General features: G+C 42.6%; 1 protein-coding gene across 1 annotated transcript; it reads right to left on the reverse strand.

Moving 5' to 3' along the window:
• Positions 1-227: 227 nt before the first annotated feature.
• Positions 228-20,596, reverse strand: SLC25A43 (solute carrier family 25 member 43). The gene is made up of 5 exons (XM_068152147.1): positions 20,242-20,596; positions 17,412-17,653; positions 16,166-16,338; positions 3,614-3,748; positions 228-2,545 (listed from the first exon to the last, which is right to left on the reverse strand). Exons 1-5 carry the CDS (start codon positions 20,511-20,513, stop codon positions 2,342-2,344), a joined length of 1,026 nt encoding a protein of 341 aa, XP_068008248.1. The 5' UTR covers positions 20,514-20,596; the 3' UTR covers positions 228-2,341.
• Positions 20,597-23,249: the final 2,653 nt, after the last annotated feature.

The following is a 23,249-nucleotide window of genomic DNA, read 5'->3' on the forward strand; positions in this document are numbered from 1 at the left end:
AGTACCAGCTACCACCTCTACTGAATCCAAATGTCACCTGAGTTACAGTTTACCTACCTAAGAGTTGTCTCTGCAATTTAGCATTGCTTTTAACTGGTTCTTCATGGTCACACACCATTTGATCTATCGTTGAAGCACTTTGTTTCAGCACTGAAATATTTCAGTATCACCTTTTGGGGAATCTCCACACATAGATAGGATTACACAAAGCAGAGACTTGGCTGATAAAAGGTTTGAGAGTCATTTATAGGTCATAGGAATATATCACAATACAAAAGTATTATTAGTGTATCAGAAACAAGTTAGAGGTAACTTTTTGACTCACTTGACTCCTACCAGTTTTGAAGAGCTGATCAGACCATATGCACCCATCACTCAATCTTTACAATCTAATTAGAAATACAACATTAGTAAAAACCAGACAGGTATGCTTGGACAATGTAAGGCCACTCCTTAGAAATTCTTTCCTTCCAACACACTCACAAGTCAGATCTCTTTTCTCACACATCTCAAATAAATCTCAGTACTGTTTACCTGCACTGTGCAGACAGCAAAACTGAGGCATATAGCAACAAGTTCACTAGGCAGGGTGGTTAGAGAGCCAAAAGCACTTAAAGCCTCAGTGTGACACATGACCACCAGATCTGCTCTCTTCAATATTAATTTTTGCTATCAACACATTTCTTCTCTAAGAAGAAATCAAGTTTAAAGCACCACTGCAGAAGTGAGCAAGCCCATTAAGAGATCTCAGCTATAGGGTACATCAATGCTGAGTTCTGGGTGCATGGCAGGCCTTACTGTTACGCCAAATATTTCTCCAAATCTCACTCCACAGTCACAGACTGTTCCTGCATCAATCTGCCACTGCCTCATTCTACTTCTACTTGGCCTAACCAAACTGTTTCCAAGATTTATTTACTTCCACACAGCAGAGGCATAAATAGGACAAGAACATGCACAAAAAGCTGTGTAAACCAGCAGACAAACCCTGTGCTGAACCCAGACCACTGCAGCTAGGGCTGGAGTATGGCCAGTGTGCACACACCTCACCAAGCTGCTGAGATTCACACACTGCCACAGCCTGAGGCTGGTGGAACATGCCACAGAGGGCAGAGCCACCTTTCCCCGTGGACACAGGCTTTAAGGTAAGGTTTTTTCTCAGAAGGTAGTAGGATGGGGCTATTCCATAGCTATGCTTCTACAAAGGAACTAAAGCAATACTTTAGGTCCTCAGGTGTAGTATCAAGATGATCTTTTATCATCCAAAAGCTCCTTAGACTAGTCTGAGTCCCATCAATTGCACTGGCACGGGCAGCAGCCTCATGGTCTTGGAGAGAGGCTCCTATCTACAGAAACTACCTGTGGCTTCTGGATCACAGCACTGAATGTGGAAAAAACACAGGTTGTGTGCACAGTGCTGTTATGCTGCCAAGTTCTGAGCAGCACTGCAGGCCTGGGTCTGCACACAGTAAGTAAAAAAAAAAAAACAAACCAACAGTTTAGTATTAAAAATAGAGCTTTAAGAATACCAAAACAATGGGACAAGGCTCATGGCTCTGAAATACCTAACACATTTAAGAATTGCATTTTTCAGCCAAGTTTTCAGTTAGAGAACTTCAGGAAAACTATTTTTCAAAGCCTGAAGTAAATTCACCTACATGTAGTAACAATACAGGAGAAAGAGAGGCCAAGTTTTGTAGCATGCACATCAGTTTGCACGATTGTCATTCCAGTGTGTTACAGTTTGGCTTGCACATCACAGTTCTCTCTTAGCAAAAGCACAGCTGCAGCAGTATATTTTCATCTTTAAGACAAAGATTCATACAAAATTATTATTCTCAAGTAGATTTAAAAAATGGAAGAGTGGATTCTGGAGTGTGACCCAACTGTGACTGATTCTGCATCAGTAGAATGCCATGACCACACAGTATCACTAAAAATAGAGGCTTCAGTAGAAATTCTTGTGTGTTTATAATTTGAACTCTCTTAATATTTTAGAAGGTATCATTTATGTTTTCATCTCAGTTCTCTTGCCTTTCTCAAGGTAGTTTTATCTCAAAATGGCTATTCAGTATGGAAAAGCACCTAGAATGATGTAATTTCAAGTTCCAATACCACAGTGGTTTCAAACTACTTGCATATTTCCTCTTCAGCATATGCTTGCTGTTCATATTGTTTACATCCATCCACCACATGGGATATAAGATTTATTCATTCCTGACACTGGTGTCTCAGTAGCAAACCCCAACAAGCTGCTGAAACACTGGTACCTGTAGTTCAGCATGCCTTTCTTGCAAAGGTCCTTCGGAAAGGTAGTGTGCATGGGCAGTGGACACTGATGTCAGTTTTCAAGAGCTGATTTCCTTGGCTCAAAATTTTCCCTTCGGAGGCGCTTTAGTTCTCGCAGTTCTTGGGGCTGCAAACTCTGGTCCACGCCAGGAGTTAGCTTGTAATTTAAAGGAGATTCGATATAACCGTTTCTGTACAGACAGACCCGCTTGCAGAACTCAAAGGTGCTAAACATAACACCAAAGTATGGGACAATCTGATAAAACAAAACAAAAAAGCAGCATAAGATAACAAAATAGTATTAAACTCACCAGTAGCATTCTCACTTGTGATGTTTTCAAAAAGGAAACTTCTAGGACTTCAACTCTGATCTCATCTGCTAATAGAGCTGTGCTTGTTTGTATAAAATCAGTCTCCTCTCAAACTAGGCTGGCACCTGCAGCACGCTGAAAGTTGGAGTTTATTATCGGCACATAACTAGCTATGGCAATATTGTGAGTAACAAGGTCTATGGTACCCTACAGATTATCACAGCTTGTCAAATACCTAAGCAAAGCCTAACCAACCTCAGCAAATCTTAGCAGAAAACACTGAATTTATCCCATGTATAGCAGGGCAACTGAACAATTTTCTTCTTTTGCCCCATGCAGAATCAGCAGCTCTGGGGCCACATGGCTTTATACCAGCCAAGGTAGGGCTAGGCATAAGCGGACCATCACAACCAATCATGTCACTGCATTACCACTCATTAGCTGATCTGTGGTACTTCATGTAGTAATCTCTACTGCAGCACTGTAGAACATATTTATGTAAACTAAACTACCTTCTGTTTAAGCTACTGTGCTTTATTTCAAGCTTTCAACTCAACAAGGGCTATAATTACTGATACAGATGCATGAAAGAGCAGGTCCAAAGTACTGCTTTTGACTTCTGGGGAAGTGGCTTACACAAGCACATCTCTAATTGCAGATGGGTACAACATGGAGCTCAGCTGAGTAGAAGCTGTTTAGATGTTGTAAGTGGAACACTTGCAATCCTTCCTTCACACCCTACTCTGCATGTTAGCAGCACTCCCTTCTCTAAGGAAATTCAAACAAACTTGAAAGTACTGACATACAGAAGGCAAGCTTACATTTGGGAAAATATGACCAAGTTCCAAAGGTTTATAAACTTCCTGAGGTTATACCTGTTCTGTCACAGACTGTAATCCATAAGCTGCTAATAAATATGGAGGCATGTCATAAGCTTTATGACCCTAAGTGCCCAAAAGCGTTTCTTCATTACCTCAGGATAGTCTTTGACTGGGATGAAAGCAAGGCCTCACCTTGAGCAGGCTGGGAGTGAGTCCGTTCCAAAGTCCAAGCACACCTTTGTACTTCACAGTTTGCCGAAAGCAGTCAGTCATGCCAGTAAAATGGACATCAACTCCTCCATAGTGGGGAAGCCACGGACTCTGGGCCTGTTCAAGAGACACATAGGGGCGATTTAAAACAGGGAAAGGAAATCCAAAGTAATTAAATACAATTATTTTCTCCATTCAGGTACATAAAGAACACTTAATGACAGGTTCCAACAGGCTGATCTGGATTCTTCTATCAACCCAAAAGAATCAGCTATTTCCCCCTAAAATACAAACTAGAAAAGGCTGGAGTTCACTCCCTGACATTTACAAAAGAGAAAGAGAACTGTCATTTCACGCAGAGCCACTACTAGAAATAAATCTCACCCTTGTGAAGACAAAACATCTGAACCAGAGCTGCAGAATGCATCAACCCCACACCTGCCAGCTGCCCAAGTCTGGGGAGGGGTTCCACTGGAGCAGGTTGCCCAGACAGGTTGTAGAGTCTCCTTTTCTGGAGACTTTCCTAATTCACCTGTACGCATTCCTGTGCAACCTGATCTAGGTGTATCTGTGTTAGCAGGGGCGTTGGACTAGATCATCTCCAGAGGTTCCTTCCAACCCCCACCATTGAGTGAGTCTATGAGAGTTATTTCACATCACTGGCAGTGGATCACCTAAAAGAGGGAACCTTGGGGCTGGACCCAGATACCACACTGCTTTCCTGTAATTCTGATCAAAACAGAGGAGCATGCTATCTTGACTCTGGGGGCTGAAGCTGGGTCCACACGGTAATGAGAAGGGTGAACTGTACTATGGGTTCAGTAGGAACATCACAGCAGAAATGGAAGAGCAGTGATTTCAGTCCAGGATGCACAAGCTCACCAAAGGCTGCAGGTGAGCAGTAGGTGCCTGTGCTCCCTTATCTTTGCTACATGATCAGTTGATCTGGACTGGTTACAGAGAGCTTGGGAGCACCCCGTGGGACTGCAACTACATTTCCAACTGCAGTAGAGACAAGAGTCTGTTCACATGGAAGAAGTGTAGGGGGTAATTTTTAACAGCAAAATCCTTCTTTCATTAATCTCCTACTGGGTTAGCACAGACAGTATAACCTGACCTTAAATAATCCCATCCTCATCCATCTGTGCACATGCAGCCATGGGTTTATTTTGCAGCAGTTAATCAGGGTTTCACTCCAACACACAGCAAGTGACACTTCCCAGTCAGGAATGCGGTGGTGGGGTGGGGGTATGACACAGTCTGATGACTGGTGCACGCAAGCTGATCATCACAGGGAAGAAGTTTCATAAAACCAGGACTTGTTCCATTAACTGACTAGTGAATATGGAAATCATTATCCCCTCATTGATCTGAAACACCACGTGGTACAGAACTGTTTTCTTGTCATACAGATGTTCGAATCACCCCAAGCACAGCTTCCAGGACCCAGAATTGCCCAGACTAACCAACAGCTTCTCAGAGCTGCTAAGCCTACCACAAGCCTCTCATAAACTGACAAGTGGTTATGACATTTTCTAGATGCCTCTGTTATAGCATTTCAAATACTTGTCTACTTAGATGCTGGAAATGGAAACAGATCAAAACTCATGCTCCAGGTATATAAGAGAAGTTGCTAATCAAATAGTTTTAATGCTGCTGCATCTCTTTGCATTACTGGCAGATCTACTGCTAAGATTTAAAAGCTAACAAGAAAAACTCCTAATCAGCCTACAGACTGACTGTATAGTCTTCTTTACCTACAAAAAATCACATATCATGATTTTTTTAATCACTTTTTTTGTGCATGACTGAAACATATGCAAAATACTTCTGATAGCAGGTAGCAGGAAAAACCACTGTTTCATTTTTGACAAGGCTTTGTGAGGTGATTTTGGGAAAGCAGCTGTCTGCACTGAGAAAGGCAGCAATAGGTTTCTACCACATACTGATTTGTTATCTTCTGGATCCCTTTTATCATGTCCTGGCTCCTTTATCCTAGATGTGGGCAAGTCTTTTACATTTTAAGGAGGAGAGGACAGAAGTGTTTGCATCTCTCTGAACTTTCTCAACCAGGTACCCGATTTGTAAGAGAGAGATCATGTGTGCAAGGGATAAAGTATTTCAGCTGTCTAATTGCTTATTCCTTTTGTGTCTGTGTTGGCCCTGCTAACACCATGGGGCTAACAGCCATTTCCATAACTCCTAACTGTGGTACAAGCTCCCACAGCTTCCTGTTTCAGGACTCAAGAGAGGCAGATGTTATGGGATTTAACTGGTGTGATTTTAGGTAGTTCAATGTAACGGAGCTAGTCTGGTAACTAAGGGTCATGGACACGTTCACTTCTGTTCAGCTGCTACAAGGAGGCTCAGCTGTCTGCATCGCTCTGTTACTTAAGGGTTTGTAAGGATTTAAAAAGAAATAGCTAAATCCAACAGTGAGAAAAAGCCTTTTCAATCCTTAACCCATGAGAAATTCCTAAAGACTCTCATGACTGTACTGTAGAACATGCTGAGTGCCACAACAGAGATTTCAGGACCAGTTCTACTAGAAGAGGTGGTACTAACAGCAGGGGTGCTTACAAGAACACTCAAATGATGCAAGGACCCTTAAAAATGTAACAGCAGTCATAGGAGAGCTGGTTTCAAAGCCCTGTTCCACTTTCTGGACTACTGGGCAGTTTCCACAAGCTTTTTTGGTAAAGGAAGTTACAGGCAATGAAGCAGTGAAGAGGGACAGGTTTTTAACACCTCAGGAAAGCAGGAACACTGTTAACATCTGATCCCCTTGTGCTTTAAGTCTCTTTGTGTTAGGCAGGGCATGCCCTGCCAGAATTAGCTGCATGAGTTAGATCTAATCCCCTTCCTTTGTGTGTACATTGCAAAGGCACACACCAAAGGGGGCTGATTATGGTACTCCTGCCTCTGACACCAAGGCAGGTGACAAGCGCGCTGCAAGTTTCAGTAAGATTCTACAGGCAGGAGACTCATCTAGAAGACAGTTAAAGAGGAACAAGTAAATCAAACCTCCAGGTTTCTAATTTGCCCACAGACACTGACCTCTTAAGAGATTTACTGAAAGATTATTTATAGTAACATTTACCAAGGTTACAGCCATTTTCAAGATCTCAGTCTAGGGGATGAAGTATGCCATGCCAGTCTTTCTGCTTTACAGGAGCAGTATGTTTCTATGGCCCTACACACCATATTTAAACAACTGTCCACAGAATCTCAGAACCACCTACTGCAAAAGGAAAACTAAAAACTCCCTCAGTGTAGTTGAAACTTCAGTGTTTTGGAAAACAACTAAACAAAGTTAAAATGTATTAATACAAGAAAACAAAATAGGAAGGTGTTTCATCCAGCACTGGTTTTAGTGAAGAAAAAACCCCACACAAACAAACAATAAAGAAGCTGTGTGTTCTCAGTGGTCCTGCATCATCAAAGCATGTCTACACCACTGCAATCCTCACAACTGCCCTATGGAACCAGAGCCAGAAAATGGAAGTAATCAAGCAGATCAAACTAGTAAACTAGCTAATATATATATGTGTGTGTGTGTGTGTGTGCATATATATACTCCCCCCAGAAATCTACTATGACATACAAATCAAACAGCTAATCTCATACCAAAAAGATCATGTTTCTGACAGAAACATTTCCTGACATGAACCTCAAAGCAGCTTGAATTCCTTTCTGTTGACAGCCCTTGAAGCTATGGGCTGCTGCATGGAAACCTGCTTGTTATGAACATGTTTTAAGACTTCCTTCTCCCCTTGATATGGCTGTCTTATGCTGCAGAAGGCTAGAGATACAGTACAGCTTGCTGCACTGATGACAGAGTACTGAGCTGTTAGTCACAGTAGTAGTAAGGCTAAGTTGCTAATCTTTTTTCCTCTGATGGGTGATGGGTTCTCTAAATGATTAAAGCACTTCAAATTCAAACTGTCTCCATCTGTTCTCTCACAAACACAGCCTTTTAGCATCCAAAGGCCACCAAGTCTAAGTTACTATGGCGAATCCCTGAAGTTATCATTCTGGTCTTTTTTGACAATCCAAACTCAAGAGACAGATGTATAAAAAAACCCAACCAACCTTCCTGCACTCACATTTTTTTTACATAAGATATTTAAACAAAGGTGAAGTATGATGACAAAACTCAAGTTAATTGTTAAAGATAATTGTTACCTGAAAACTTCACACCACTTTCTCCAATGCCTGCATCACAAGGTGACTGCCAGAACAACATAGTCCCACTTTGGGAATTAATCTCACAGACCCTTATAAAGACTTTCCCTTCAGTGACCTACCCCAAACCCTCTCTTCATTTTAGGATTGAAGGACTGATGTAGTTCATGGCAGTTGCAGTGGGAACCATAGCCACCAAAGGACCAATCACTTGAACCTTTCCAAGACTCACAGAGGACCAAGCAGAGACCACCAGGTCAGGAAATGGCAGATGTACTATTAGGCCACTTGAGCCCGAGTCCAGAGATGTGCAGATAAAATATTCTCACTTCAGGACATTCTGGTTTGCAGCTATGTTGTAATACAGTGCTGTTGTCAGGATCAGCATTTGTTGTTGTATAGGTGTTTGACCACCCTGAGCACAGCTTCCAGGACAAGATGTAAGCAGGCAAAGACAGCAAAGTTACATAGCCTATCAGAAGGCACATGTGTCACATCTTCATTGGTTATTTTCTACTGGCATGTGTGTAATTAAGGCATACAGTAGGTTACAATAGCAAAACAGTATTTTGACACATCCAACCAAATTCTGCCCATTTTCTTCCCTCAATCACAAGATGTTTACATTCTTTCCCGAGTCAAAGACTAAACATAGCCTCCCAAAGCTATCCGAAAACAGCCCTTCTCCTACACAGCTATCTGAATTTCTATGTATCACAGGCTATATGGAAATATTTCTCTCTCAATCCACGTTCTTCCTGCAAACTCCCCACTCCACCCCACACAGTTTGTTGGTACAAAGATTTGCTATTTATTTATTGAGCACACAGCACCGTTGGCACGGAGTATGAAAGATCAGCTAACAGTGAATGGCTGCCATGGTATGCTACCCTGAAGGCAGATGGAGTAAAACTGCTTCATAATTATATATTTGCAACAAATTCAGGTGTCCTACACTTCTGATTTTTTATTTAAGTACAGGAGTGCACTTTACAACACAGCTCAGGAGTTCACACTGTTAATCTGGCATCTAAAATAAGAAGTCTTTACAGTCTGGGTTAATAAGGGCACATGCAACGGGCAAATGTAACTAGTTCAAAAGAATCTGAAGGACAAAGACTGCATTTTCATCCAAGCTAATGCCACTGCAGTCAATAGAAATTTCACCCAAGTGAAGCCTGAATGCTTGAAAGAGTATTTCATTCCACTCAAAGAATTACAATGTTAAGTAAGTATTCATAGTGGAGAATGCATGCATGCTCTTGGGCTAATTAAGCCTTTCTCCTGGAGAACAGGCTTACTGGTAGTCATTGTCTCTTCTGTGTCATTGGTTCGGTAATGCTGATTTACCCTGGCTAAAGTCCACCAAAGCTATTCAGGTATGCAGATAGGTAAATGATGCCAAGCTCTCAGGAGGCAACTGGTTCCAGAGCAGCACAGCAGAGCAGCTGACTTCCAGCTTCCTGCACTCTAGGAACAGGTTGTCCTTTCCTCTGTAACCTAAACGGGGGGCAAGTAATTTCTGAGATCAGATTTGCAACACAGCTCAAAAGTTTCAGTCTTAGCCTTAAATACATTACTGCCAAGCCTGTTTTACCCTGAGGCTTCATAGTTTGTTGCTGAATCCCTCCTTTGCTACTGAACCTAAGCTTTCCCTGCTTTTAAGACCTGCCATATGAAGAAATCTTTGATGTGGAATGCAGAGGTCCTACTCCTCAAGACAAGGCAAACCCCTTGCATCCACACGTCTGGGTGGGTTCTGAATGCCTTATAATGATTCAGTTAAGTCCTTACAAATGGCTGTACCATTTTCAGGCACATTAGCACTAATTAATTTATTGTTACAAACCCCTGAGGCAGACTAGCTCGATCCTACACTTTACACGCTGACAACACCAGCTCCTGAATCTCCTGCTGCCTATGTAGGAGAAAACGGACATTTTACGGGACTGGGGCTTTAGAGAAGATGTATTTCTATTGGCCTTATGTGGATGACAAAGAATTACACCAAGTCAAAATAAATCAGGTATGAACGAGTGTCCAGAAAGTTTTAGCTCCCCTTTGTGGCAGATTTTGCTTAATTGATCGCCTTACATGTCACAGACACATCATTCTAAGCACAGACAAATATATACAAGGCTCTCCTACAACTGTTGCAGAAGTACTCATGCTAGGGGTAACACTACAGCTGTCACTCTGGAGACACTACTGTCCTCCCAGTGAAAATGACAGCTGTAACAGTTGTGTGCACACAGCAGCGTGCCCTAACCTGTGTCAGGTCACATCAGCTGGGTGAGCTTACAGAGTTTAAAAAGATGGGCTGAGTTAACCCATCTGATTTACCTCAAAGCAGATTAAAGAGCTCTTGCTCACACCACACTGATCACAGAGCTGCACAGACTGTACAGGGCTGATGGCCATGGCATTTGGCACTACCAAAACAAGGACTGGGAGTATGGTGGCCACTTCAGTGTCTGGGAAAAACACTCAAGAGAGAATTACATTCTGCTCTCCCTAACACTTCCTGCATTTCAAATGGGTACAGTCTGTTTTCCTGCTTTTCTTCAGCAGACACTGTGCTGCAGGGCTAAGCTGCTGCAGTAATCCACCTCAGAGCAAGTATTACATACTTCAAGAATAGAATAGAATAAACCAGTACTTTTAACACCACAACAACTTGGATGAACAGGGTTAGAAATCATTAGCCATAGCACGAGCTGTCAGAAGGAAGATCTGACTGTTACATCAGCCCAGTCTTGTTTCTAATTCTCAGTTTATGATTTTCCCTTCTCCTTTTCCCCACCTCCAGCTTCATTCCATTCCCCCTAGTCCTGTCACTACCTGATATCCTGAGAAATCCCTCCCCAGCCTTCTTGTAGGCCCCCTTCAGATACTGGAAGGCCACAATTAGGTCACCTCGGAGCCTTCTCTTCTCCAGACCGAACCGCCATAACTCTTTCATAATTAGTGATAGAACAAGAGGGAATGACCTCAGACTGCAACTGGGTAGGTTTGGACTGGACTTCAGGAAAAAAATTTTCACAGCAAGAGTGGTCAGGCTTGGAATAGGCTGCCCAGAGAGGTGTTTGAGTCACCAATCCTGGATGTGTTTAAAGATCATTTGAGTATGGTGCTTGGGGATATGGTTTAGAGGTGAACCTTGTAGAGTGGGATTAATGGTTGGACTTGGTAATCCTGAGGGTCTTTTCCAACCTGAGTATTTCTGTGAGATTCTTCAGTTTTTCTACTGACACTGTTCAGTGTTTCAACTTCACAGGCAGTTTTCATGATTCTCTGTTGTGGGAGTCTGGTAATCTAAAAGAAACGTTTCTGAGGCTCAGAAAAGCTGATTTACACTGTTGCAGAAGCCAAAGCCCATGTTATGCTCAGCAGCTCTTTGCAGGCATTATTTCAACTTCCCAAAGCAAGTAGGGCACTATTCTGTAACAGCCTCAGAGAAAGTGGTATAAACTATCTTTATAGCAACATCAATAAAATAAAAACATTGATAACCCAAAGCATTCAGACATGGGGAAGAGATAAGCAAGGGATTTTACCTAACCCAAAATCTGCTGTCTATCAGGAATTTGCTAATAATCAGAGAAGTAAGGCAGGCCTCAAGTTCAAGTACCACCCAGGGCATGGAGTCCTGGTTTATGTTTGAACATCAGCAGCAAGAAAGGGAGAACGAGATCACAGGAAGAATTAATAAAAGTAAAAACTCACACTGCAGCCTCCCCCTTAGGTGAAATATTTTTGGAGTTTCATATCTGTTCACTTGTTTCCCTAAAACTTGAAAGAAGAAGTTAATATCCCTAAAACCTCTATTCCTCTGTCAAATTTAGCTGAAGATGAACAGCAACATCAAAAGTTATTTGGGGCAAAGGCAGATAGCTAGTAACCACGTAAGTCTTATTAGCACTGGAAATCAAAGTAGGAATATTGCTCTTTATTTGCTTCCACACTACAGAATTTGTCACCTTGGGCTCTCAAATGGTTCCATCTCTGAAAATGTTCAAGGCTCAGGGTCCCATGCTGCTCACTATTAAAGGGCCTCCCTGCACAAAGTCTCACAGCACATATGCTTTTGAGATGCCATGTGAACCGACCCAAAAAGATTTCTTATTTTTAAACCAGGTCATTACTCCAATAACTTTCATATTCCCAGCTGACAAGAACACAGATCTCACAAACAGCTGGGACACCACAGCTCGAGACCTTTCACAGCCTGCCATGTCAACACCAGTAACCATCTCCAGTGAAGAGCAGCCTTTGCAATTTACTCATGTTTAAGCAACACAGGAGCACTGTCTCCTCTTTTCACCAGGGAAAAAGTGCTTTTCTAATGAACATTTATCATTTTCTTTAACAAGATCAAATGTACTTTAAACAGGCTAACACCTCACAGAAGGAATGACTGCTGAGTTTTCTCCAGGTTACTAAGAACTCATAGCAGTTACATAATTTACAGTATTTCACACTTGCAGAGCATCTTGTGTCCTAAAGAACAAACAATGAAAAAAGAAACCACCAAACTAAAATCCCTCCAAAACACACTGCAGATTTATAGGCAGCTGAGGCCTAACTGCTTCACTTCTGTCACTGAAAAGAGGCTACTTCTTGGGTGATGCATGGCAACAGTCTACACTACCAAGCACAGTGAGCATGTTTGTTTACAGCAGTAGGGGGAATTCAGTGCTTGAATTTAAAACCAGAAAGATCACTACTGAACAATCTTTTCCCTGGAGAGATGTCCTCCACAACTTAAGGATGCTGTGCAAATACCACCAAAAACATGCTGAATCCTGCAGTATACTAAAAGTGTGCTTATTCTAGATAACAGGGGTTTGATGGTAAAGCTATACCTGAGAAGTGTCTACTGGCAAAGATGAGTTTCAGACAAGTTTCAGTCACAGACATTAAAGAAATTACACATCAAAAGGTGTGGGCAAGGCTGAGCTTCTGCAAACCATGCAAAGTTTGTTCATGTAAGCAGATGAGCAATAACTACAGTCAATACAGATCTGCTGAAACTTTAGGGTCACCTTCTTGCTTTTTGCCAAAGAAACCATATCCAAGTCACAGGTCAATTTGGCTGGGAAGTGCTAGCCAGGGGTATCTGAGCCTACCTCTGAGGGCTGTGTGCACAGAAGAAAGTGCCAAACTTGGGCATTAGGTCTGCATTTGCATGTTTGCAGGTTTTCAGTTCTACATGTAGCCAGAGATCAGTGTCATTCTAATAATAATCTTCTGTACAGCATGTAACAGCTCTAAATTCATCTCCCCTTACTGAAATGCCAGAGCTCAGTCCAGTATGCACTTATGAAGGTCATCACTGGCAGAAAAGATGATGTGAAGAAATGGAAACATATTACCAGTGCTTCTCCCAGACCCAGACTGAATCATAAGCAGCTATTTCACTGCCTAAAGGAGCGAAGAAAAAAAAAGGGTTGTGTTCCTGTATGCAAGTCTGCAAGGTAAAAGCGCAGCTCTTGCATATCACTTAGTTACTAGATTTAACAAAGAACATGATATTGTGAGGTAAGGAAGGAAAGCCAAGAACAGTCAGAAAAATATCAGTATGTTTTTGTTCAGAAACTGCTATAGCCCAAGGGTGAGGCAGGAAAGCAATTGATACAGACTATCCCTTTGAATAACCCTCTCCTTCACTCATCCCCTTCTACAGATGCACAACCAAAGTCGTATTTCCATGCCAAAACATGCATACAGTACCTCTTAATTCTCTAACATGCCAATCAGAAGCAAAGTGAAAAAAAAAAAGGAAGACAAAGGGATAAAATTAGGATAAGCACAACACGGAGGACTCGCATATGCAATAAAACTCACGTTAATTAACAAGTCTTTCAGGAAAAACATTCATTTAGCAAACACAGCATCTTTGTTTAAAAAAAACAACCAAAAACCCATAACAAAAAAAAACCCCACCCCACCAAACAAAAAAGTGAACATCATAAAGATAATTCCAAGAGCAGAGGGGGAAGAAGCCATGGTTACAAAGCAAATCTGACATCATAAATCGTCACCAAAACACAGAGGAAGGATTGTTCACTGACAGTCAGCTCCTACTCCCACAGATGTCAGTGACAGAAGCTGTTGACATCAGAAGTGTAGGATTCAGATACATAAAATGAACATAAAATGAGAAAGGATGAAATAAAATTATTTTTAGTCTCAGTTGTAATAGCAACTTCTCCTTCCTCCCACAGCAGAGCTAATTTTCTAGTCTGTGCAAACAATGCAGGCATTATCTAGATGAGGTAGATGGCATTAACTCTTCTAAGGCTGCCTATCATGTCAGGTAAAGATCTGAAGCAGATGTTCTGGTCTCAGGCTCACACCTTTCCCAGAATCAGGGAAGACAGACCCAGTTTCTCAGTTTCTGAAGCTCCTGAAACTGCCTTACAACTCCCTGGTTCACCACCACCACCAGGTTCATTGGAAAAGTCTACCTCCATCTGCCAAGTCAGAGAAACAGAAGGGAAAGATGAGGAATCTCATCTTGACCTCTGCAGTGTGCTGGGTTCATTTTGTACACAAAACAAGTGTTCATTGTTTCAACACAAAACTAGCATTTCCCCACATGCACTGTAAAGCACCTGCCAGGCCCAGATGTGGCTGAAGGCTTTGGTACATCCCTCTTTTCTATCAGGTAGAAAGATGAATCGCTGAATGGAGGCTGATCAGAGTATGATGAGCGAGAAAAAACTAATCCGAAGTATCGGCTCCTCTCTTCTCTACAGAACACTGAAATGTCCTGAAGTTCTTCTTTCCTCTTTTGGGTAGCTTTTAGGGTGCTGTCCTAGACAATTCTCTCTTGTGACTACCATCCTGCAAATGGAACAGGCCTGCAGGTATGCACAAAGCAGAGCTGGTCCCTGCAAAGCTGGGCCATAACCTGGCACTAAATGTGAAAAACAGTCTTCTTGGATGACCTTATGTGAGTTCCAGTGAACTCTTGGTATCAGCTTGGGTGGGATTTTCAACAGGTCTCTTTTCTGGACAAACTTCTGTGATTTCTGTAATTTCCACTATCAACTACCTAGGTGTTTCACACCTGGGCATCTAATTCTTCTTGCTTTCTCTCATGCTTTCAGAATAAATCACTCAACAAGAGATGCTTCTCTAAGCTTGGAAAAAATCACAATTTAGTTGTGGCAATGCATCTTGGAGGGGAAAAACCCCTCTCTGTTGTTCAGCATTTTTTTCTGTTCCAAGTGTTTTTAGTGTATCTACTGCCTACATATTGAGGCAACAAATCCAGTTCCCTTATTTCTAGAAGTACTGAGCAGATGTTTTAAGCACCCACTAAGAGAAAGAGTACAGCCCAGTGGCAGGAAAATGCAAGGTGGGCCTGTTCCACTTCCCTAGTTGCCTGTCTAGACAAAGCTTGACATAGAACTTAATATCACAGCAGTTACAACTGAAAGTTAGCTTTGAACAGATTAAAACCCCTGAATGTTCAAGTAACTGATGCATCAACAGAAAATATTAAAAGGGAAACAGCACAGTGAATGCCTTTATTTTTTCAGGCAGCAGTACTGCTGTGATCTTGAGGATAGAAAGAAAAAGAGGACTTGTAAAGAGTAATTGTTTTTCATAGACACATGATACAGATGGAAAAAAGTTACCAAGTTTTCATGCTCAGAATCTTTCTCACCTGTGACATTTTATGAGACACCTGATGAAAGGGCTCAGCCTAAAGCCTGATTCCTGTGCGCATCAGCTACATGAACTGGTCTAATAGAACACATTACTTCTCCTGGGGAGCAAGAGAGGGGAACTTTCACTGACCTTTTGCTATCTTGTCACTTACCAACCACAATACCACCTGAGGAAGGGGATGAGGACCTATGTAACATTGCCACAGCAAATAATGGCTTTTTTTCTTAAGATCCCAAAGGCTTCCCATAAATTTGCAGTCCAACAAACTAGGCTAAAAGAACAAACTCAGCCAGAAAGCCACCAGACAACAACAGCTGTTCACAGGGGGGCATGAATGCCTGTATGTGACTGAAGGTTTGCCAGTTCTGAACTGTGAGTTTGATGGAATTGACAAGAAAAGAATAATCAATAAAGCTAAAGAGACCAGAGTCTGAGAGCATACATATATCCCATGACAGTACCTGAATCACCTTAAAAGTCTAAGAGCACACTTCAAAAAAAAAAATCTCACTCCAAAACAAATCAAAACCCAACCAAACTAAACCAATGTCTCTGTATCCTTCTGATAAGAAAAATGAAGTGTCACATGATCATCTGGCTAATCTTGTACCGAGATCCTGAAACAAGCACCTATAACAAAGTACTAGTAACATGAGTGCTCTGTACCTGCATCTTCCTCTTGACAGTCTCGAAGGGGAAAGAAAGCGTCTGTGCCACAGCAGCTGCTACACAGCCATTGATGAAATTCTGAAGAGGAGTGAAATGAACTATGGGTTCTCTCCAGATTTTGTCCAGATTGATGTAAACAAAGAACGAGCCTGCAGAGAATGGGACAGCACCTAGAAAGCAAAGCAGACAGGTTTATATCAACACGCTGTATACTAAGACAACAGAGCTGCTCATTGCACAACCTAGACAGATGAGATGAGCCACTGACAATTTACATCTCCCTTTGCTCAAACTTGATGAATACTTGATCAATACTTGATCAAGACAACAGAGCTGCTCATTGCACAACCTAGACAGATGAGATGAGCCACTGACAATTTACATCTCCCTTTGCTCAACTTGATCAGAACTATATAGTCAGGGGTTTACCACCAAACACCCATACTGTAGCATCCATATGTGCTGACAGGGACATATATTTACATATTAAAATATGCATGTTGTCAGAATTATTAACTGCTTTAGACTCCAAGACAGGTCAGCTCTTTCTCCAGGTTACCTCTTTTGTGACAAGCTGTTCCTCCAGTCCAACTCAACTCTAGCAGTTGTACAGGCAAACAGATTTGCTTCTTCAGTTGAGCTGATGAAGGATGCGTCTGTTCTCTTTTGCTTGTTTCACGCTCTCATCAATTTTAGAGTGGGATTATACATAATTGTTGCTGTCATTGTTGACATTATTATTTATTTATAACAATGTATTGTTGTGAAAGGGTGGACTCAAAGTTAAATGGCATTTTTAAAAGCCATGGAGAGTAAATAAATAATTTAAAGGACATGTAATGTAAAGAGAGAATATCACAACTCTTCACTTGTCACATCAGTTATGCATTACTGCTCATACTGCTTTCACTGAACAGCTTAGGGAGATGCTTTCACACCTAGATAAGATTTAAGAACACTGTATGTGTATAAATATTTTTACTTTTCAAGAGTTAAATGGTGAAAATCTGGTGTCCAAGCACAGCTAGATCATCTATAAAAGAAGGAGAAGAGTATTTCACTGAATGTTTAACCATACAATAAAGCTGTAGCAGAGGCAGTCAGTATTATCATGCCTTGTAAATCTACACATCCACAGAAGGGTACTACTGTTTGCTTTTGAAATCAAGGGGGCAAACAAACACATTACATAGCTGCAATAATTAACATGCAATGAGACAATTACTCCCCATTATTATTTTACCTAATATAGCTGGTGAAACACCACGGTAGAGCGCAAGGAATCCTTCCTGATGGTAAATCTTGTAAAAAGCATGAAGAATTCCTTCATAAGATGGCTCCAGTCGGTTCTGCACAATGAGACGTGTTTTAATTACATCAGTGGGGTAAGTCACGATGGTTGCAACCATGCCAGCCAGACTTCCTGCCATGATGGCCCTCCAGTGGGAAATATGGCCCAATTCATCCGTGAAAAGCGTAACAAGTCTAGAGCAAACACAGAAAAGAGCTGCTGTTAATGACTGCATGAAAAAGACACATTAAAACTAAGGCGTATTCTCAATGCAATCATTCTTCTGCCCACAGGCCCCAGAAAACAGGCATTTAACTAAGACCTTACTGTATGCAACACCACACAAGTAACAGAACCTCTGTGAAACAGAACAAAACGAGCTGAGTCCACAAACAGGCCTAAGAGCCCAAAGAGATTTTGGGTAAATCCACACAGCAAGGAAGTACAGAAAGGCAAAGGTTAACAGCAAAGTCAGGGACTGTACTATGTAACTCAACATGGCTGCAAGAAATTCTCTGATCATTGTTAGTTAGAGACACTGATCCCCAGTCAAAGATACTGTATAAGAAGAAATACATAGATAACACCACAGACCTTCTGGGAACAATTGAACTGTTGCTTATGTTGGGATAGAATAGAATAGAATAGAATAGAATAGAATAGAATAGAATAGAATAGAATAGAATAGAATAGAATAGAATAGAATAGAATAGAATAGAACAGAACAGAATAGACCAGACCAGACCAGGTTGGAAAAGACCTTTGAGATCATCAAGTCCAACCTATCATCCAACACTATCTAATCAACTAAACCATGGCACCACAGAAAGGTCCACTGAGATACTTCTCTAGAGAAGACATGTCCAAGCACTATTATGCTCAGGAGGTTTAAATTTGAAATTTTGAAAGCAAAAGACAGAGTTTTAAAGGCTTTTGTCATGTGTTTGTGACATGCAGAAGGCCTTTTCTATGCACACAGGGCACTCCTGCATCAGGGAGAAGCGTCATGGAGGCAGCAAGAAGCAAAAAAGACTTGAGCATCTTAGCTGGAGGTAAAGAAACTTATGAATCTATCTTGAAAGCATGGACTAAACCACACAAACAGCAGATTTAAACTACACTGTCAAGAACAAAATAATTTGCAGACATTTGCATATAACTCTTTGTTGATTTTTTTTCATGTGTGCATTTCCTTCTGCATGACAGATCCCTGGACCTACTTGCCTCATGCCCTGCACACAGTCCAGAGCAAAGATTAGCCAAGCAGAAGCAAAAGGGCATATATTTTTTTCCCTTATGTGTCTTGCACAGTCCTTAAAGCAACACAGCTTGGTTTTCCTTGTGAGTGCACGAATGCACTGGGTGCCTCTAGGCAGAAAACACTTAAAACTGCCACGGAAAGACAGAGTCAGTGCACAGCACAGTAACCGCAGACAGGGCGCAAAGTCAGCTCACCCCCTCTTCCCCTGGCAGCAACACTACACTGCCCTTGCTCAGGCTGCAGACTGCACCCAGTCCCTCTGCAACTGGCATTACTGTTTATTGAATTTAACTTGTAATATTTGTCTTTTTTGCGTTTCTTGCTTTTTCATATTTTGCTAAACTTGATGTATGTTCTCTCACAAGAGAACTATAGCCTCGCAAAGGGAATAATACTCTGTTTCAAGCTGAACAAACAATGAAGTTAGTTATTTTGCTCCAAATCAACTGGTTTATGTTGGTGGAGCACGCTGACTCTTCTGGGAGCCGTAAACGACATTTAATTCGCTGTTTTTGACTTCCCACTGCCGTTATCCTTCCCCTTGCCTGACCACAAATTGAAGGACACAACAACGCTGCTCAGTTTCAGGTTTGCTACATGGATCTCGGCCGAAAGGGACAGGCAGAGCCGGGATGGTTCTTGGGCATCCCAACGGGTGACAAAGCCCGGCACGTCCCGCGGCCTCAACGGGCAGAAGGGCTGAGCCCAGCTTCCCTCTACCCTGCACGAACTGGAATAACCCATCGCCCAGCTGGGCGGAAATGTCAAGCGCATACCATGCACACAGCTGACATTACAAAACAGAGGCAGAAACCCAACCCCCGAAGAGGCAAAGCAAGCCGGTGCGTGCGGCTGGTCATGCGCCGCTTCCCAAGGCTGAAACACACCGGCAGTAAGAGGGAATCCCAGAACACAGCTCTGCCAGAGCTGCTCCGTGTCGATTCCTGCACTCCTCACCTTAACGTCTGCCTACTATCGAAAACAAGATCTTAAAGCAAATAATGTCACCTATCGACTTCAAGCCCGCTCAAATTTGCACAGCAACCGCGGCATAACAGGGTAAAAGATATGCCTCGTGGTTCTGTTACTTCCTTTGATCCAATGTAAACACACGGAGCGCGTACGTGAATAAAACGAACCGGCTACAGAGAAGAGATGTCGCAGCCACAATTTTTGGTAGTACCAGAACTTCATTCCTAAAGCAATCTGGCTGAGCATAAGAGGTTCACCAAACTGTCGACCCTTCATCTTCTGAGGAGCACCTATGACTTGATAAGCAGCTGCTGGCACATCACCACGCCCTAGGGGTTGCTCCGCGCTGAATAAACTCGCTAATGAAGTTATCAGCCTAGGTACGCGTCTTTAGGGAGAGAGGCGCGCAACCGACACAGAGATCTTGAAGTGCCCCGACGGCCTGAGCTCTCTACTCTCCATCCCCTCTTTTGTAGCAGACACGGAAGGCCGGAGCAAAAGAATAGCCCTCCCCGCAGAGCCTTGTCCTGGCCGGGGCCGGTCGCTTACCGGCGGGATGCAGCGATCTGCAGCGTGCTGTAGGGGAAGAGGCGCAGGCAGGCGGTGAAGTTCCCCTTCCAGAGGGCCCGCACACCCTCGGTGCGGCACAGGCAGTGCCCGGCGTCGCGCAGCCCTCTCCGGCTATGCCAGGTGCCCACCTGCGCCAGCACCGTCAGCAGCTCCAGCGGCGCCGTCAGACTGAGGCTCAGCGTTCCCGCCAGCCCGGCGCAGCCTAGCCGCTGCACGGCAGTTACCCGTCCGTCCCGGCGCCAGGTGGCCATGGCCCCGCGCGGCCCCGAAGCCGAGCAGAGCCGAGCGGCTCGGCAGCGCTGCGGGGGCTGAGCTCGGCTGGGCCCGGCTGGGCGCGGCTAGCGCGGGGGCGGCGCCGCCGCCAACCTCGACCGCCAGAGGGTGCTGTGGCGCGGGCTCCGCCTCCTGGCACCTCCCAGAATAAAGCAGTCCTGAAAAACCAGAATTAAAAAATATTGTCTGTCGCTAGCAGGAGCCAAGATTGCTAAAAGTTATTACTTTACATTGTGCCTTCTTTTCACCCTCTCTGCCAACCCAACCAAGTTTATACTATTTATGTCCTGTGTAGTTTCCTGTATCGCACAAAAGCTATCACTGCAAACAGAGCAAGTGAATCCTCTGAGGAAACTGAATTTCTTTTCCCTCTCTTGCTATTCATACAAAAAAGAAATTTTTATTCCAGTTGGAGACAGAACTTCATTGAACATACAGTCAAGTCCTTTGTAAGAACTATTCTGAACATAACTTTATTTCCTAGATCACTGTGTATTTATACATTGTCTTGATGAGTTGATAAAGAACGATGTACACTGTCTTTACAGTACCTAATAGCTAATTCTTTAACCTTTCCTATGCTGATATCATCCTGCATTACTATCCCCCTTTTCATCAATCATACCATTCTTGAAAGTTGCCTCAGACACCCTTTTGTATTGGTTTCAGGGTTTTATTTTTTCTTTTGTAATTCTGCAAATAGTTTGCTTGCTGCCAATGAGCTGCTTCAGAATAATACAGTTGTGGCTAGCATCAGAATCGGGCACTGGACTGACATCTGTCATACACTGATTTTCTTAGTAAGGGTGGTGCTGGAGCTTGCTGTCATTTCCTAAGTGAAATTCCATTCTACTCCAACACGGGCATGTCAGTACCTAACAAGAATCTGTTTAAAGTCTCTTCTGGGAACAGGGAAAGAGGAAGTGCCAAGCTGTCAAAGAAAGCACTTTTCTCCCTCTACCATCCCAACATATGAGTTAGGAAAGCTCTAAATTTAGCACTGCTCTGAGGTGTTCAGTTACCACTGATTTCCAAGGCATTTGCTAGAGACTCCTAGTGCACAACACACACTTGGTCCATTCTTTTACTGGTGGCGTTCCATTCCTTTACTCTAGCAAGCAGTTGTGCTGTCTGTATGACCGATAGTGAAAATGAGCAGATTTCCTGTGATAACCCAGGAAATCTGTGACTGAGTCAGAAATAGAACCTTGCACTCCCACTCCTGTGACTTAGTCACAAGCCTGCCTTTCTGTACCAAGATCAATTCACAGTGCCAGCTGGCTTCATCAGCTGAAAGCAGACTTCTGAAAAAGGAAGAAACCTCTTCAAACTCTTGGTCCATAACAACAAACTCATACTAGAATTAATGGCATTGATAGGCACTCTAAGCACAGCTCAGAAATGTTATAAACCAGAATTATACTGAGGATTATAAATGCAGGCCTTTTTGTATAAATTATTATATTTCTTCTGGCTGGACAGCGTATGTTCTGGAAAACTAATTCTCTTTACAGCCAAAACTAATTTATTGGAATAAGAACTATCTTTTTTTTTTAATGTTTGTTTGTTTTTGTTATTGGACTCTAAGCAAAATCACTCATTTACAAAGTATTTCTGAGGTAACCTTGTTGTAGATTAAACTCATCATACAGGCTGACTAGAAAGTCCCAACAGGGAAGTTAAACGTGGTGGTGGTGAAACAAAACAGAACAGAACAAAACACTACCGGGAAGTCTTTAATATTAGAGAGTTTTATGTTCAGCGAGTTTTCTGTGCGAGCAGCCAGTGGATGGCAGTATCCAACCCATACAAGCCAGTACTAAAACCAGGGGGAAACGGCTGTGGAGGTGACCGGCCTCTCTCATTATCTACAGAAAGAATATTTCAACAGTCCACAAATCAGTTTCATGAGTCAAACCAGCAATGACAACCAGCTGCAATAAGCAAAGTATCATTGTTATTTCTGAAACAAAACTGAAGTTTCGTACTGTCCTTTAGGCCTTGGTGTTCCATTTCAAAATTAAATACAAGACAAAGATTTGATCTTTCCTATAGAGTGCACATCCTCTATGTAGGGAGGTATATATGCAGTCTCAATATGGGAAAGTTATCTTAGCTTTTAAATTACTTCAGCAGTAATTTGTAACATCCAGACATAATTCTTGGAATGAAGCTCCCAAGCTACAAAGCAGAACTATAGCCAGGATTCTGACTTGCACATACTGAAAACATGCTGCATGCCCAAAGCTTCTTCCAATAATCTTCCACCTCAGCTTGTTCCTGAATGTCCCAGACAAAGCTCATCTACACGCCCTGGTTGCCAGGCTTTAAATCAAACCAATTTGAAATGTAGTAAATTGTGATGTTGCAATCTCTATGTGAATGCTCCTGTGGATTACAGTTGATTTATTTCAAATCCACTTTAGCTTGATGAGAATAAACCCAGGATAAACACAAGAGGTGGCTCTACACAGTCCGTTGTACCAACTTTGCCTACATTGATTTTCAGAGACATCACATGACTTGTGCAGGCAGGTTTTCACCTTTCCTTGCTTTCCAGTTTCAAAAAGAAGGTTTTTGTAAGAGTAGTGCAAATCTAGGGTCTGCACTACCAAGTAGATAACAGGTGGGATAAGGCCTAGAAACCTGCATGTTGTAGAGAAAAGTGCAACTGTTCTGCGGAGGGGAGGTGTGGGATAGTTACACCCCTCCAG

This window comes from Melanerpes formicivorus, unplaced genomic scaffold (assembly GCF_026170545.1).
Source record: "Melanerpes formicivorus ecotype bairdi unplaced genomic scaffold, bMelFor1.0.p_v2 SCAF_22, whole genome shotgun sequence".
NCBI classification, from domain to species: Eukaryota; Metazoa; Chordata; class Aves; order Piciformes; family Picidae; genus Melanerpes; species Melanerpes formicivorus.